General features: G+C 33.3%; 1 protein-coding gene across 1 annotated transcript; it reads left to right on the forward strand.

Moving 5' to 3' along the window:
- Positions 1–6,743: 6,743 nt before the first annotated feature.
- Positions 6,744–13,062, forward strand: LOC105736655 (sex determination protein fruitless). Its single transcript, XM_086904429.1, has 2 exons — positions 6,744–6,780; positions 8,170–13,062. Exon 2 carries the CDS (start codon positions 8,175–8,177, stop codon positions 8,448–8,450), a length of 276 nt encoding a protein of 91 aa, XP_086760555.1. The 5' UTR covers positions 6,744–6,780; positions 8,170–8,174; the 3' UTR covers positions 8,451–13,062.
- The last annotated feature ends 2,546 nt before the right edge of the window (positions 13,063–15,608 follow it).

Here is a 15,608-nt window from a genome sequence, read left to right on the forward strand (position 1 = left end):
TTTCGTTATTCGTTCCTTGCGGGAGCGGATAACGTAAATTGTTTTCTTTTTTTTTTTTTTTTTACGTTGCGATGGAGATTGGGATTGGATTAATTAAAGCGAAAGGTTTCAAAGATTCAGAGCCGCCTCTTAGCAAAATTACCCAGCAAGAATTAAGACGGTGGCTTACGTCATTAAGAATATTATAAAGCAACGTTTATACTTAGATCACTTTATATATGTTTATTGTTATTCGTATTACATTTAAAAAAGAGTGAGATTGAATAATTTTAGGCCTCTGTATTACTCTTCACACGAATACGATAACGGACGAACGATAGCATCGAGTCACAAGTAAAATTTGAACTTCTCGTGTGAAAAACGCGAGAAAAAATTAAAGATATTGTCGTCGAAACGAGGTCGGGAAATAGAGAAAAGCATGCCGTTGAAGTCACTTTTTGAATTATCCCGATATCTCAATCGGTTGCCGAGATACAAGGCTTCGAAGTTTCCGTAGCGGGGTAGAGATTATGAATGGGGCTCGGACTGACCTACATTCTTTCCTGGAAATGCGCGCTACGCCCTTCCAGGAATCGCATGCTACGTTTTTCCAGGAATCGCGTCTGCCCGCTTGTCTGCAGTTTGGGATAGGTCAGTGAGACGAAGTGCGAGCGAGAAGTTCGTATAAGGGACAAGGAAGGAGATGGTAAACGATTAAAAAATTACCCTTTCCTTTGCACGACGATATCTCGGGAACCGGAAGTCGTATCGGGATAAATGAAAAAGCGTTTTAAAGGGGAAGATTGCGCGCTTCTAACGATCGTTCACACGTCGACCGGAAGTTATTATCTTCGGAGTTATAGCGGTTCAAAGTTTTCCTAATTTTAATCGGATTTAATCGGGGTTAAGGTGAACGATTAAAAATTACTTTTTCTTTGTACGAAGATATCTCTGGAACCGGAACTCGTATCGGGATAAATGAAAAGACGTTTTAAAAAGCAGGAATCCTTGCTTCCGATGATCATTTACTCATTGATCAGATGTCATTATTTTCGAAGTTACAGTGGTTTAAAGTTTTCCTAATTTTAATAGAGTTTAATCGGTTTTTACGTTAAATTATGTAATAAATATGTTTATTTCTGAGAAAATATTGTTTGTAATTATATGATAAATACGTATATATACTTGAAGATTATAAATTGAATTTCCAGAATGGTGGATCGATATATATATATATATAAAATTTAAATTAAAGGAAGAAAGAAGAAGGATAATGGTATTTTTACTTGACAGAATGCAGTTTATCTCAATTTCTGTAATTATTACAATTCTTCTTACTTATATTTAATTGAAATCTATTTTAAATCGATAAAAAGAGTTAAATCTATTTTATTAAATTTTCAATCCTTTTTTCCAAAGGGAAAAAGAAGGTGGGAAATTTTTGTTCTGCTTGAGACAAAATATGAATTTTGTCAAGCTGAATGCAAGTGAAATTGTTTTGCAAAAACAATACAAAATATGAAATGAAACGAAATTGATGGTTCTTTGATGGATAGAAAGTAAATGAATTTTCCTTTGTTTCCCCCATGTTTTTAATCTTCAGAAGTTATAGTTTTTGTATACGTTATACAATTTTCTGATTGAAATCGCATTGAAAATATTCCAGTGTTAGTCAGTACAAAGATATAAAGTGCGATTACACAGTTTTAATAATTAAATTTATAATTGTTGAAAAAGATTTAATTAAATCTTCATTTACCATGCGCAAAACTGAACAAATAAAAGAAGTGGAACTATATTGTTTCACGTTGGAAATATGCGCGGAAAATGAAGTTTCATTAAATTCACGCAGTTTTTTCTTCTTTCCGTTATAATACTTATTTACCTTACTCTCGGGAAGTAGGCAACGAACAATGAAACGAAATCAAATCTTTTTAATATCTCAGATTATGTATCTCTATAATTTAAATATAATTTTTTTCATCTTCAAATCCTATCTTTCTTCGTTCCAAATCCCAATTTTTTCCTCGTAATATTAATTTTCCTTGTTTCCAATTTTCAATATTTCAATTGTTCAACTTTCAAACTCTCCTATTTTCCATATACCAAAGTTCTAATCTTCCACATCTTTCCAAAATTCCAAATTCCTATCTTCTACATTTCCAATCCTAATTTCTTACTCGAGTTTTTTAAATTCGTATCATAGAATACAGTTCCAAATATTTTCGAAAAATTTTATAATTTTTCAATTTTTAATATAAATATAAATGAATAAAAGTGTAAATCATAAATAAAATTCTAAAAGTGCTAACAACGAAGTTTCAATGTTTCTTCGATTATTTCTCTCTTTGCTTGCCGTGAATCGAACCAGTTTACCATGAGTGAGATTTATTAATCATGGTAACCGTATGATTCGTGCAAATATTGATCCTTCCATGATCCACAATCCTGGTTCTTCCGGTTGTTTCATGCTCCAGTTTCCGGAGTATCGTGTCTGCTGTGTCGACGTGTAAAAAAAAAAAGAAAGAAAAAGAAAAATTGACAAAAGAATTGACACGGAAAATTCGTGACTCTTGTTTATTGTAAATAAAATTGAGTAGAATTTAACAATTTATCACCCAATTGTTTCACAATTAGAGAAGATTATTATGGAAAGATTGAGATCATAAAAGGATGAAGAAAATATTGATTCGAAGAGAAATATGGAAATTTTGAAATTTGAATTGTAAAATTAAATGTTTTGGTACAAATGAAATAATGGAAACTTTTTAATATAGATATTTTTATACAATTGGAAATTATTAAAAGATACAGATAGATTAAAACGCGTAGTTAAATTTTCAGAGGTTAATAAAAAATTACATGTAAAATATAAGTTTAATTTGCAAAATCTTCCACGCGTAATGCGCCGCAATTTGCGATTCATAAACTTGTTGAATTGTTAATTAATCGCGTACAAGGAAACAACAGAATAAAATTAATGTAATTTAAACATTTTCTTTTTTTTTTTTTTATCATTATGAGTTGTGGAAATATAATAAAATATACATATCGAGATTTCATATTTATATCATCGAATATCATCGAAGATTGATCAAATTCACAAAATTTTTCATGCGAAAGCATATCATGATTTTCGAAAGAAAAAAAAAAAAAAAAAATAATCGAAAATCTGATCAACATTTCCACTTAATAACGATTAAAATGAAGTCTCTGTTTTTTATAGGTAGAATTAAACGAAGATAGAAGATGGATTTATGAACGGAATATTTCAAAAAATATTTCAATAAATATTACAATTTTAAATGTTAAAAATAAAAAATGAATTTGGAAACGTCAAACATTCCACGCAGAATTTCGAAAGAATCATTCCGTTGAAACGTGTTCCCTGTTCTTTATTTGAGAAGAAAGTTGCCTCTAAATAGGAAAAAAAAAAAAAAAATCAATATAATAAACACGATTTGATTGCGCGAGCCACGATTAAGATTATGTTCGAGAAAATGCCGGAAGCCGACTCGTTCGTTTAATCTCTTTTCAGAATTTCTTTTACGTTAAAACAAAAGCTTCTTTTAAGTAACGTAATCCCAGAAAAGGGATCTCTTTAATAAAGTATCTGCATCTTTCGTGCTTCCCTTAACGACGAATCGATCTTGTAAATGGATAATTGTAGCATAAATATTATATTGTAATATGAATCGAAGAAAGTTGAACTTTCGATTTGAAATACGCGTGTAACGATAGAGATGTAATATAGATAGAGTTTTAGAGAAATAAGAGAATATTGTGTTATTAAGATTATGATCGATTAACCATAATGGAAACGTCAATAAAAAGAAAAGATCAATTAACGATTTAAATGATTAACTAATTAGAACTAACTGGTTTCTTTGTTTTTAATTATTGAAGAGTGTTTTTAACAAGATATATAATAATTTGTGTTGAAAAAGAAACGTAATAATTATATGTCTAATTATTTTTACAATATCACTTTATTACATTTGTAATAATAATATGTTTTTAAACACGTATTGAAGAAATTTTTTTTTAGAAATTTCAAAAATGATAATTCGGCGCATGATGGTTCGTCCATATCTTTATGATTACAACTGCAATGAATTCCCCCCCCTCCCCCTCCCTCTCCTTATATCACTCCTCCATACAAACTTTCATAAAATTTCTGCTTTAATATTCTCATCTGTGATGATGTCGTTTAACCTTCTGCTCGTAGTTCTGCTCGTAAACTTTCGTCGATTAGCGACGTTTCCATTACGCCATTTTAGAACCAGCTAGACACTCGTTTGAGCACGAAAATCGAGGAAACGCGATTATACGATCGCATTCTGCCATCCGATTCCTGTGCAGATTTCGATGTAATGTTCATCCCTGTTACTGTGTGAAATATGTATAATATTTTTAACTCTTATAACAATACACGAGATATTAAAAAATGAGTAGTAAAATTTTAAAAAATTATGAATCAATGGCGAAAAAAGACTTTTATTTTTATTTTAAAGAAAAATGGATGCATATCTGATCAAATTAAATATTGGAATAATAATAGAGTCCTGAAATATCTTAATTAATAAACAAAAATTATATTATTTCTTGCAAATTTTTCTATTTTTTTTCTTCTTAATCACTTTACGTGTAAGCGTGTTATTTATCGTGTATTTTAAATTTATTTTAATTTCTCAGACGAATCAATCATGATGAATGATTAATGATTCTTCGATGAAAATTATCATTTGTTGATTATAAAATTCAACTAGAAATAAAAAAATTGACATGCTTATTGGTTAAAGTATCAGCATCAGTAACAGTTAACAATAAGGGTTGATGATGACGAAAATGTACAACGCGAAGAAATTTTATTCATAAAGACGACTCGTGATATTGTAAACTTTCCCCTGGTGGTAAAACTTTACAAGTTTGGTGGTTTCAAGTAATCGAATCTAACTATGTTTAAGTGTACTTTTTAGTACACTTGTGCATTGGAGCTGCGTGAAACTTTTTACGATGAAAAATTAAAGGACGACTTAGCGTTGCGACGAGGATCTTCCATTTTGAGAGTTTTGTACCAGTAAGTTTAGATTTAAGCGAATTTATAAAAGGATTATGGAATTAACCCAAATTGTATATATGTATACATATCGTTTGACGAATAATATAAAAAATATGGTTTATGGAATAAATAATTTTCATGAAACGTGTTGTTAAAGTTGGTTTAACATGGAAATAAAAAAGAAAAAAATAACTGCATCCATTATTAATTATTAAAAATTAAAATTTATTATTTTAATATAAGAATTTTTTCAAATTCATCTATCTATTTATTTCCGATGCATTTGCATGATTCATCGTAGATCCAAAAATGTTTAACGCTCACAAAATTTATATTGCATCCTGCTTGGTATCAAACACTTTTACCAAAATAGTTCAAAATAGTTGGCATTCAAAATTCGAATTACGTCTCAAAAACTTGTCTCACAAAATCTAGATTACATTTCCTTCTTATCTTGTTATTACAAAAAAAAAAAAAAAGAAAGAAAGGAAGAAATTAACGTTCAAAGTCTAAGTTACACCTTTATTGGGAAAGCATACGTACAATTTCAAGTTGTATCACAGGTGTGCAAGCATGTAGTGAAGGATTAGCGATCAGTCTCAAATAGGATTATCTATGGCGCGTTGCTCGATAGATTGTGAGCAAACTTCTCCGTACACGATGTCGATAACCAGACAGCATAACCATGACGGTATAGTTGCGTTCCTCGTGCAAGGATTATCAAAAGCGTGGTACCATCTTCGAGTAACCCTGTGCGACATCCGATGAAATATTCAACCGGTATTCGATGCACATGCGTGTATCACTTTTTGATCCTCGTCAACAAACGATCACAATTCACTAACTGTGATTTTTTTCGACTAACGTTCCTTCTTGGGTCTGCAAGATCACTGCATGACACAGTAAAGAAATATTATAGTTTTGGAATTTACGTAGCATTTCAGTGTGCATTGGATCGATAAAATTTGAGCTGAATCGTAGGAGCTGATTTTGTTTGAACAGTTTATTTTTTTTTATGGTTGGCTATAGAAGAATAAGTTTGGATTTGATCGAAAGTGTAGGCAAGCATGAGGAACATGGTTATCAAAGTTACTGTAGCAGGAGAGGAATATCAAGTTTGGGATTTATGAATATTGGTTTTGGAATTTTAATACATTGGATCGACGAAGTTTGCTGAATTTAAGGGTTAAAATAGAGGTGATTTTATTTGAAGGTATGACACTTTGATCTTTCTCTAATTGAGAAATGTATAACGAGTTTGGATACATCAAACTCCTAGTTTCAATAAATTATTTATCTTCGAAGAGGATATTGTTTTTCGTACAAATTATACATGAAACTTAGAAAAGAAAGAAAATAACTTGTACTTCTGACTTATTAAATTTAAATTAAGATTGACAACATAACCACTGCTGAACCACGTCTCCACAAATTCCAATTACATATACATTAACATTAATCAAAACTCTATTAAATATTTAACTTTCAAATACTTTCGAAATCGACGAAAGATAAGAGAGAGAAAAATTCAAATACAATCTCTTTAATCTCGAACCAGACTCTCCAAAAACAATCCAAAAATTCCCTATCCTAAATCTCAATCTTCCTCCTCCACTGATACTGTCATCCATGGAACAAGAAGCTAAAGCGAGCAAGAAGAAGAGATCGAAGATCGCCGATCGTCCTCCACTTATATCGAGCCGAAAAGAGGGGAGGATTTGAACGGCATGTTGCGATACGTAAGTTCCTACCCGATATCGATCACCCGCTGATCATAACTTGGCCACGTCGTCACAAGGATTAGAGGTGTGAAGCGGAGCGGAGCAGCACGTTCTCAGGTAATCCTTCGATAATATCGGCAAACGTTCCGCCATTTTTTCTCCACGTTGGTGGCTGCGAAACGTGAGTATCAACCGGGCCACATCGTTTGTCGAGGCCTCCTGGTGAGATGATGCGAGAGGGATGATGACGCTCGTGCGCGCGTGAATGAGAGTGTTGAACAGCATCCTTTGTTTGTTGCTTCACACATGCACACCTGCCCGCTTTCACACATGTATACAAAAAGGTAACGCGTCGTGCTTGCCATCCCCTGTGCTGCGGATACTTTCTTTTTCTTTTTTCTTTTCTTTCTCCGTGAATGAAATGAATTTTTGCTCTCGTTCGAGTTTTAAATCTCGTGAAAGTGGGTAGCGGATAGCACTGCATACTACGTGGATTGAATTTCTGCACGTTTCGAAGATATCCGATAATTTTCCCGAATGTTTTTAATATTCTTTTTTTTTTTTTTTTTTTTTTTTTTTTTACGTGTTCGTCGATTGTTTCAGTGAATATATTGTTTCGTACTTCTTCTCTCTTTTTTTTTGATATAAATTGTTCGTTTTCGAAAGAGGGAAGAGATGATAATGTCTCTTCAAGGATGAAATAATTTATTTGTTATAATTATTGCCTTTGAAGGGAAGAATTATTCAAATAAAATATTCGTTCTCTGTTATAAAACCTATCTCCTTTATTTTTCACGCAGAACCGAAAAGTTGGCACCTCTTCGTTGCAACCTATTTCCTGTACTTTTCGAGCGTAATTTCGAGCGAGAGTTGAAAAGTTGGCAAAGTTGGAATAATATAATAACGCGAATAAAAATATACACATAGACACCTATATACACACAGTCTTCTTTATAACTGTTAACATCCATCCGATTGAATCTAGAACTTTTCTCAAATGTCAATTCTACATTTACGATGTTAAATTTTTATTTTGTTTCCTCGCAAACCAAGAAATTAAACCTTAACCTCTCCTTATCTTACTCACCTCTATACTCAAATCCATAACAAACGAACAAACTAAATTTAACCAACTCTTCACGAATGCCAACTTTTGCATACATCCATCATATTTATCCTTGTATTTTCTTAATTCCAACATCCATCTTTCTAAATCCGTATCCCTTACCTTATTCTTTCTCTCGATCTCGCCAACTTTCCAACTTTTCCATCCTCTTTCTCGAAATCATCTCGAAACCTGAGAAGCGACGAAATGCAAAACAAGAGAGTAGTCGAAAGAAAAGAAAAGAAAAAAAAAAAAGACATGTGGATGAAATCGGAATGAAGGCTTGTTGTTGGGTTTTCCAGGTACGATGCCCAGCGTGCCGGTCGGTCTGTCGTATCACGAGATGTTCGCCGTGTCGCTCGGCTCGCCCGCCCTTTGGAGATGCCGTGCCTGTGGCAAACAGGTGACCAACCGTTGGCACCACTTCCACATACACACGGCCCAAAGGTCCCTGTGCCCCTATTGCCCGGCCACGTACAGCAGGATCGACACCCTCCGCTCCCACATACGCACCAAGCACAGGGAGATAGTGTTCGCCAAAGAGTCCTTCGTCAAAGGGTCGTTCGCGAAGGGGCCGCTGTAGAGGACGCTGATTGCCCCGCGAAGGAAGCGGCCGCCGCCACTTCCGCCTCCCCGTCTCTTCGACGACAGGCCTTCGATCGCCCCTTTCTTCGGATTCGGACTCCCCTGACCGGCCGTGCACCAACCGACCCCTGTCTTCGACGAGGAGAACGTCTAGAGAGATCGACCATGATTCTTTCTTTTATTCCTCTTTCGATCGCGCTTTCTCTTTCTTCCCCTTTCGTTGCGATTTTTTTATTTTGTTCTTGGAAATTTTTCAACTTCGTTTCGTCAAGTCTTTTCATTGGAACTCTTGCTTCCAATGAAATTTCTAACTTGAGCAATTTTTCACGATCATTGACGATGGATCGTTGTAACGGACTTTCTTCAACAAACTTCGAACTGAGCTGACACGTTTTATTGGATTATTTATTTGTGGAAAGTTTTCAAGATCTTGTGAAGAACATACAACTATCGAATAATACCAAGATAGTTTTATCTTGCTTTCATTTATTATCGTTACAATGAGATGAAGTATAAGATGGATGAAATTCATTCTTCGAATAATATAACGTTTAATTTAATTCGCGATCGTTTTAAATGTAAAAGTAAAAAGTGGTACAGTGTATTAAAATTTAAGCTTCGTCTCATCGTTTGATAATTTTCTCAACAAAATTTCCTCAACAACTGTTTTCTTCATCTTTAAAATCATCCTTCGATGCCAGAAAAGTCGAAAGATCTTAATCAACGATCAAACGAATTCTAATTTCTTCCTTTTTCTGAAGAAACATGGTCGAAATCGTCTGGATATCGCTCGAGACATGGACAGGTTCGCGTTCGGGACAGTATTTAACGAGAATCGTAGGAAGAAAGGCAATTTCGCGGGGCAATTTCGTGCAACGAATGGCCTCTAATATATATATATATATATATATCGCTTGAACGTTTTATCAGCTGAGCAATCACTCTTTTGCCGTGATCGCGAGGAACCGAAGAGGAGAAGTTGGATGGAGCACCACGGAAGAAAGAAGTCGTGCGAGGAAAGTAAGGAATAATCGTGAAAATAACAGAAGAAAGGTTCAAGAATTTCGTGGTCGGAATTTTTGCGAGGACAATCGATGGAACATATAGCGGAATGGAATCTCGAACGATCTCTCCTCCTGGGTGTTGAAAAAAAAAAAAAGAAAAAAAAACGGTGTTATTCCAGTTTCTTCGAATGGTATTATCGATTGTGGCTGGTTTCGATCGTACAAATCATCGGTGAACACCGAAAACGCTCGCTAAGATCCGTGTAAATAGTAACGAAGTTTCTGTAGACGTTCGCTCGTTTGGACCGGATTCGATTCTACTTTCTTCGACCCCTCTCGATTCCCCCTCCTCCACTTCCCTCCAATAAAAATTAGGAATTTCTTCTAGGCGGTTACGTATATCCGCTTCAGAAACTCTTCGCGCGCCGCTATTTAAACCGATATGATAACCGGTGATAAACCGTGTCGGGTCTAGCGATGGGTTTGAGTCGTTCGCGCGCAATGATCAAATATCCTTCCACGGATGGTTTTTGAATCGAGTTGATTTAATTCTCTATTCGATTCTATGTATCGCGTCGATATTATTGTATCGTGGAAGGAGGGAGGAGAGGAGGAGAGGCGGGTTCGAGAGACGACCATCGAGCTTTGTAACTAAAACGGTCTAATTATTATTTACGCAATGGAAGGCTGAAACGCGCGCTGTGATTATCCGAACACCGAAAACTCAAAAGGGTACTACGAATTATGATCGCGGTCCGTAATCGCTGTTACGTGTATCTTAAATGTTGTCTGTTTCGTTTTTCTTGGGGGGAGGGGGGAGGGGGGAGGGGGGAAGAGGCCTCGCGGCCCGATTCTACAATCAAAGCAGATATTGACAGATATTGATGAGCACTCCGGATTCTCTTCACTCCGGATTTGTTTGTTAGGTGTCGACAGTATTTGCGTGCGAGCGTCCATGAGCAAAAATATGGACCTGTGTGTGTATATATATATATATAAAATATATATATATATATATGACATTGGAGGGGATATGGTGTGCTCGAGGCATTTGGCATTTTAATATCTTCGATTGTGTCCATTTTCGCGGAAAAAAAAAAAAAAAAAAAGGATGATTTCGCGAGGGTATATTCGAAACTTTGGTCGAGGTCTCGAGGTAAATCTTATCGTCCCCTTCATCGATATCGTGTAATTACATTTCTCTTTGGACCAATAATCTTCGTCTATTAAAGTAATCGTTGTCGAGGCTCGTTAAAGTACCTAAAAACGAAGGAGAAAAAAAAAAATATAAAAAGTAAAAAGAAATAAAAAAAATAAAAAAAAAATAAAAAAAAATTAGCACACACAATTCTCTCGTGTGGTTCCTAAGTTAACTCGTAAAAGGATCGAGCGAAGCTCGAGTCAAGTCAGCGTGGAAATCTTATGTGATACCGTATTAAGAGCCGATAAAAATTAAGCTTTTACTTTTTTGCGTGTTGCGTGTTGATGATGATGTGGGGAGGCAGAAAAATTAGGAAGAGAGAAGGGGTGGAGAAGAGAAGAAATGTCGTTGGTGTTTCACGTGGTGTTCGAAACGGAAGTCACGTGTGCCATTGTGTGTATATATATATATATATATATAGTTTGCTCATTTTCAGAGATAGATATTGTAAAAAAGATCTTCGAAATGTACAGTGATGTTTAGTCTTCAAATTTAGGATGGTGATAAAATTTTAAGAATTTACGAGAATTAACATGCACAACAAAGAAATGTACAAAGGTATAAATACGTGCAAGATAATTTTTACAACACGATGTTAAATTTTAATTTTCGACTTTTGTTTCTTCGATTTTAAAACAATGGACAATTTCAAACGGTATTAGATTTTTGGTTGGCAAATTCAATCGGTCAGTCGCGAGTCTGTTCAAAATTTTAATAATCCAAACTTTTCACCGTTCAATTTGAAGTTACGTATTTTAGGTTCAATAATCTGGTGATACAAGTTTAATCGTATGAACAAAATTTTAGATATGTTAATAGATAATTTCAACAGCCAACCAACAGCGGTTTAATTTAATTCGAACAATAACATTAAAATTTTGTTCTTGACACTTTTGAAACATTTCGATACACTTCATAATTTTCCAAAATTAGTTCTTCCATTTTAATCGCTTTCAATTCCCTTAGAAATCTAGAAGATAAAAATCATGAATATCACGAGTTAAGATAAATTTGGAGTGGAATAAAAATATATTCTATAATAAAGCGCCGTAAAGATATCGCGTACATAGAATCGAGAGAGAAAGGGATGAAAAGGATCGTAAAAAAAAAAAAGGTATGTGATAGGAGATACATAGAAATAGCATTCGTACTCGTGCTATCTCGTGGATGTACTTTTCAAATTCCTATGGATGCAAAGTGGTGTCGTTTACTTCTGACGACTACTTATCTTCCGAATAATGAATAAATTTATCCGTGACCAACGAATAAGATTACAAATTTATTCGTAATTAACGTATATTAAATAATAATCGACGTTACAAGGAATGTACAAGCGTCAATCCCCTGCTCGAAGCAAAAGTCGCTGGTAATTCACCTTATCTTACGAGTGGCGGGGATTCCCGACTCGAAAAGGGGGATTGGGAGAAACACCGATACACACAATCGTCAAAATAACGAATAGGATAATTGAAAAGAAAAAAAAAAAAAAAAAAGCTATCTTTTATAAAAAAGCACGATGGCGGTACGTGACTACTTCCGCATCGATATCCGCGGATTAAGCGTTCAAAGAGAGTTCCTCGTTCGATGACGCGGCCAGCTGACCGAGACCGTCCCATTCTCTGTTTTCACGATCGCTGTAAATAAAATATCGTGATCGAGACAACCTGTCATCACGGTGACAAAAATAGAAGCTTGTGACTCTTCGCTCGTTCAGCGTGGACGCGCTCGTCGAGTGGAACTGGTGCACACGACCAAAATGGAAATAGAGTATACACACGTACACGCGTATGGTACACTTCCATAGTGACAGAAAAGACGTACTCGCTCTTAGAGATACGTATACATACGTGCTTACACACACATGCATACACAACACGTTACCTATACGCATAAATATAAATATGGAATTATATATATATAGGTAGATAGATAGATAGATAGATACGTGTACACATCCACGTGTCGACGGCCTGGCGCGAGTGAAATCGCACGATTCGAGAAAAGACTGTTTGACTTCACCGGCTTTATCGACGGGTCCTCGATCGATAACCGAGGCGAGATGTCGAGAAGCAATCGCTATTTCGCCCAACCACTACCGGAAACGAGATAACTGGAGAGGGAGAGGCGTTTATTTGCATCAACTAGGTAAAGTCTGAACAATTTTCTATAATAAATAAATTATACGTTTTTTTTTTTGTTATCATGAAAATTTTCTTTTTAGTTTCGTTTCATTTTTTTTAACGGCTTGCAGTCAATACTCGGGTATTTAAGTATACATATAAGATAATAACATGGATAGAAATTTGATTTAAAACTTGGCTGTTTGATATAAAATTAATTTTTTAAATGTTAATAGTTTATCAGTTATATTTAAGGTTTTCGAATTTCGATGATTTTCTGGGATTTTATATTCCAGAATTTTTTTTTAGAATTTTATTAGTAAAATTAAAGGTTGAATAATGTATAAGATATAGAAGGATATTGGATATTGATTTAAGGTTAATGTTTGTGTAGATTTTCTTCAATTTTAATTGTTATTGATTTTAATATTGAATTATACTTAATTTGGAGAGTTTATATGTGTTTTTCAGGATTTCACAATGAATACGGTGATTTTTAATCAATTAAAAATTGTTTTTTAACACTTGATTGTATATAATTTCGAATATTTTGAATATTTCAATATGAAATTGAAAAATATGATAATTTTAAATAGACGAGAATCCTATTTTATAAGAATGATTTTTTATGATAGTAATTATTTATCAATATTTTATCTTAAAATATTTAAAAAGTATTTCAAATTTTCAAATGAATTCGATATTTATTTTATTTATTTATGAACTTCTAACGTTTCTAAAATATGATAGATCTCAACTTGAAAGGCACAAATTATACATTTAAGCAAGGCAAAAAAATTTTAATATGCTTAATAAATCACAAAAATAACTTTCTTCAAAAATTAATGGAATATTTTTTGGATTGAAAGTCATGAACGAGAATATATTATAACGAAAGAAGAATTATTTTTTCAATCCACGTCCATTATTAAGAATTCTTCTTCGCTATGACAAGTAATTTCTAAAGTTTAACTTCAGTTTTCCACCAGATTAAACTTCATAATTATTAGTATCGACACCGACATCGACACCGGAGTGGATCAGTTTTAGTTATCGAAAGTTGTAGTTGTTTTTGAGTTAGAAAATGATGGATTGGTTCGACTTCGATCTCTCGTGGATCGATCTTGTTTCAAGATCTTCAATGTCTTTGTACCAACAATTTTTAATTAAAAAGTTAGATAGAAAGTGATCGATGACATTTGCATTAGTACTTGTTCAGAAAGGAAACTGATTTTAAAAGATGAGTTTCCGCATGTTTTTCAATCAGAAGTTGATAGATTGGTTCGTGTTTAACTCCCTAGGAAATCGCTCTTGTTCAAAAGTCATCGTTTTATGACAATTTTATATCTTATTTCTTATCGCAAGGTAGTAAAATAGTAATTTGAAGTTGAAATAAAAATAGTATTTTCGACTAACTTTATTTTACCACGTATAGCAATTTTTATGCTATTTTTATACCTACGATATTTTATAGTGAATGGTTCCTAACAATAACCACCTTCGTACATTTTTATATCCTTTTTTTTTTTTTTTTTTTTTTTTTTTAGAATAATCGTTAGTGACACGAATATTTTTAAAGAATGTAATAATAATAATAATAATTTTCGATTATTTTTTAAACATTTTTTTTTAAATTAATAAAACAAAGAATGAAAACAAATTTTGCTTTAAATAAAAATAACAATATATTTCTAAATAATTTTGAAGTTCTTTTTTTTTTTTTTTTTTTATATATAAAAAATTTACAAAAATCAGTTTCGAAATTCATACAATATAATGAATTGGTTATGTATAGAGAATGATATTAAGAAATACTAATATTCTTCGATAAACACGAAGAAATATCAAGTCAACGAGGGGGGTGAAGGAAGAAGGGATTCTACTTTATTACGAATAATTCATCAGAGGAAAAAATTCATAAAGGTAATTTACCTTTATTCCTTCCAACAAGAGAGGTTACTTTGTCCCCTCAAATAAAGCAATTTTATTATTATCCCCTCCTTTATTTCTTTCCTTTTTTATTGCAATTTTTCTCGGTATTTGTTATTAACAGACTCTTATTAACAGAATCCAAGATGTTTCGCGGCGAGGAAATTCCTTTTATCCCCCGGAATGCTCCTTTGCCCCTTTATCCCGGCTACAAATTCATCTATCTTCATCTTCTATGAAACCTTTTGTTGTTCATTGCCGTGCCCACTCTTTCTAGACGAAGTTTACAATAAAACTGTTATACCTCTCATGAATAAAATTAACCGATAATTGTCGTTCTTTGAATAAAGATAGAAAAAGAAAAGAAAAGAATTGAACAACGATGGCCCAATGAAAGGGGATGAAAGGGGTGAAAAGTTTGAATTTCGAGATCTTTAATTAAATTGAGAATTTTTCTTGATAAAACGTTGACAACTTTATTAAAACTTTATTTCGACGATTTTTCCCCTCCTTTATATAATATAATACTCGTGCCAACGTTGAATAATATTCCTCCAATGTTCGTGAAAAATACGCGATACTCGATGATCGGTTGTCATTGTTTTTAAAATTCTTGTGAAAATAATTTTTTTCAATTTTTAATAATAAAAGCGATTTTGAAGAGGAAATTTTTGATCGACAAAACTTCGTTTAGAAAAGAGTTCTATTTAAATTGTGTTATTTCGATATAATTATTTTCATATTTTAATTTTCGCGCGATGAAGAGCAAAAAAATGTCATGTCTTTCAAACGATTGGACAGATTAACAAATAATTTTAACAAATAATTTTCGAATATAAATTAATACACGAAATATGTGGATTTATGTTTCATATTTAAAAAAAAAATGAATCAATTAATGT

Source organism: Apis florea, unplaced genomic scaffold (assembly GCF_048593485.1).
Source record: "Apis florea isolate Af1SG1 unplaced genomic scaffold, ASM4859348v1 contig_1615_pilon, whole genome shotgun sequence".
NCBI lineage: Eukaryota > Metazoa > Arthropoda > Insecta > Hymenoptera > Apidae > Apis > Apis florea.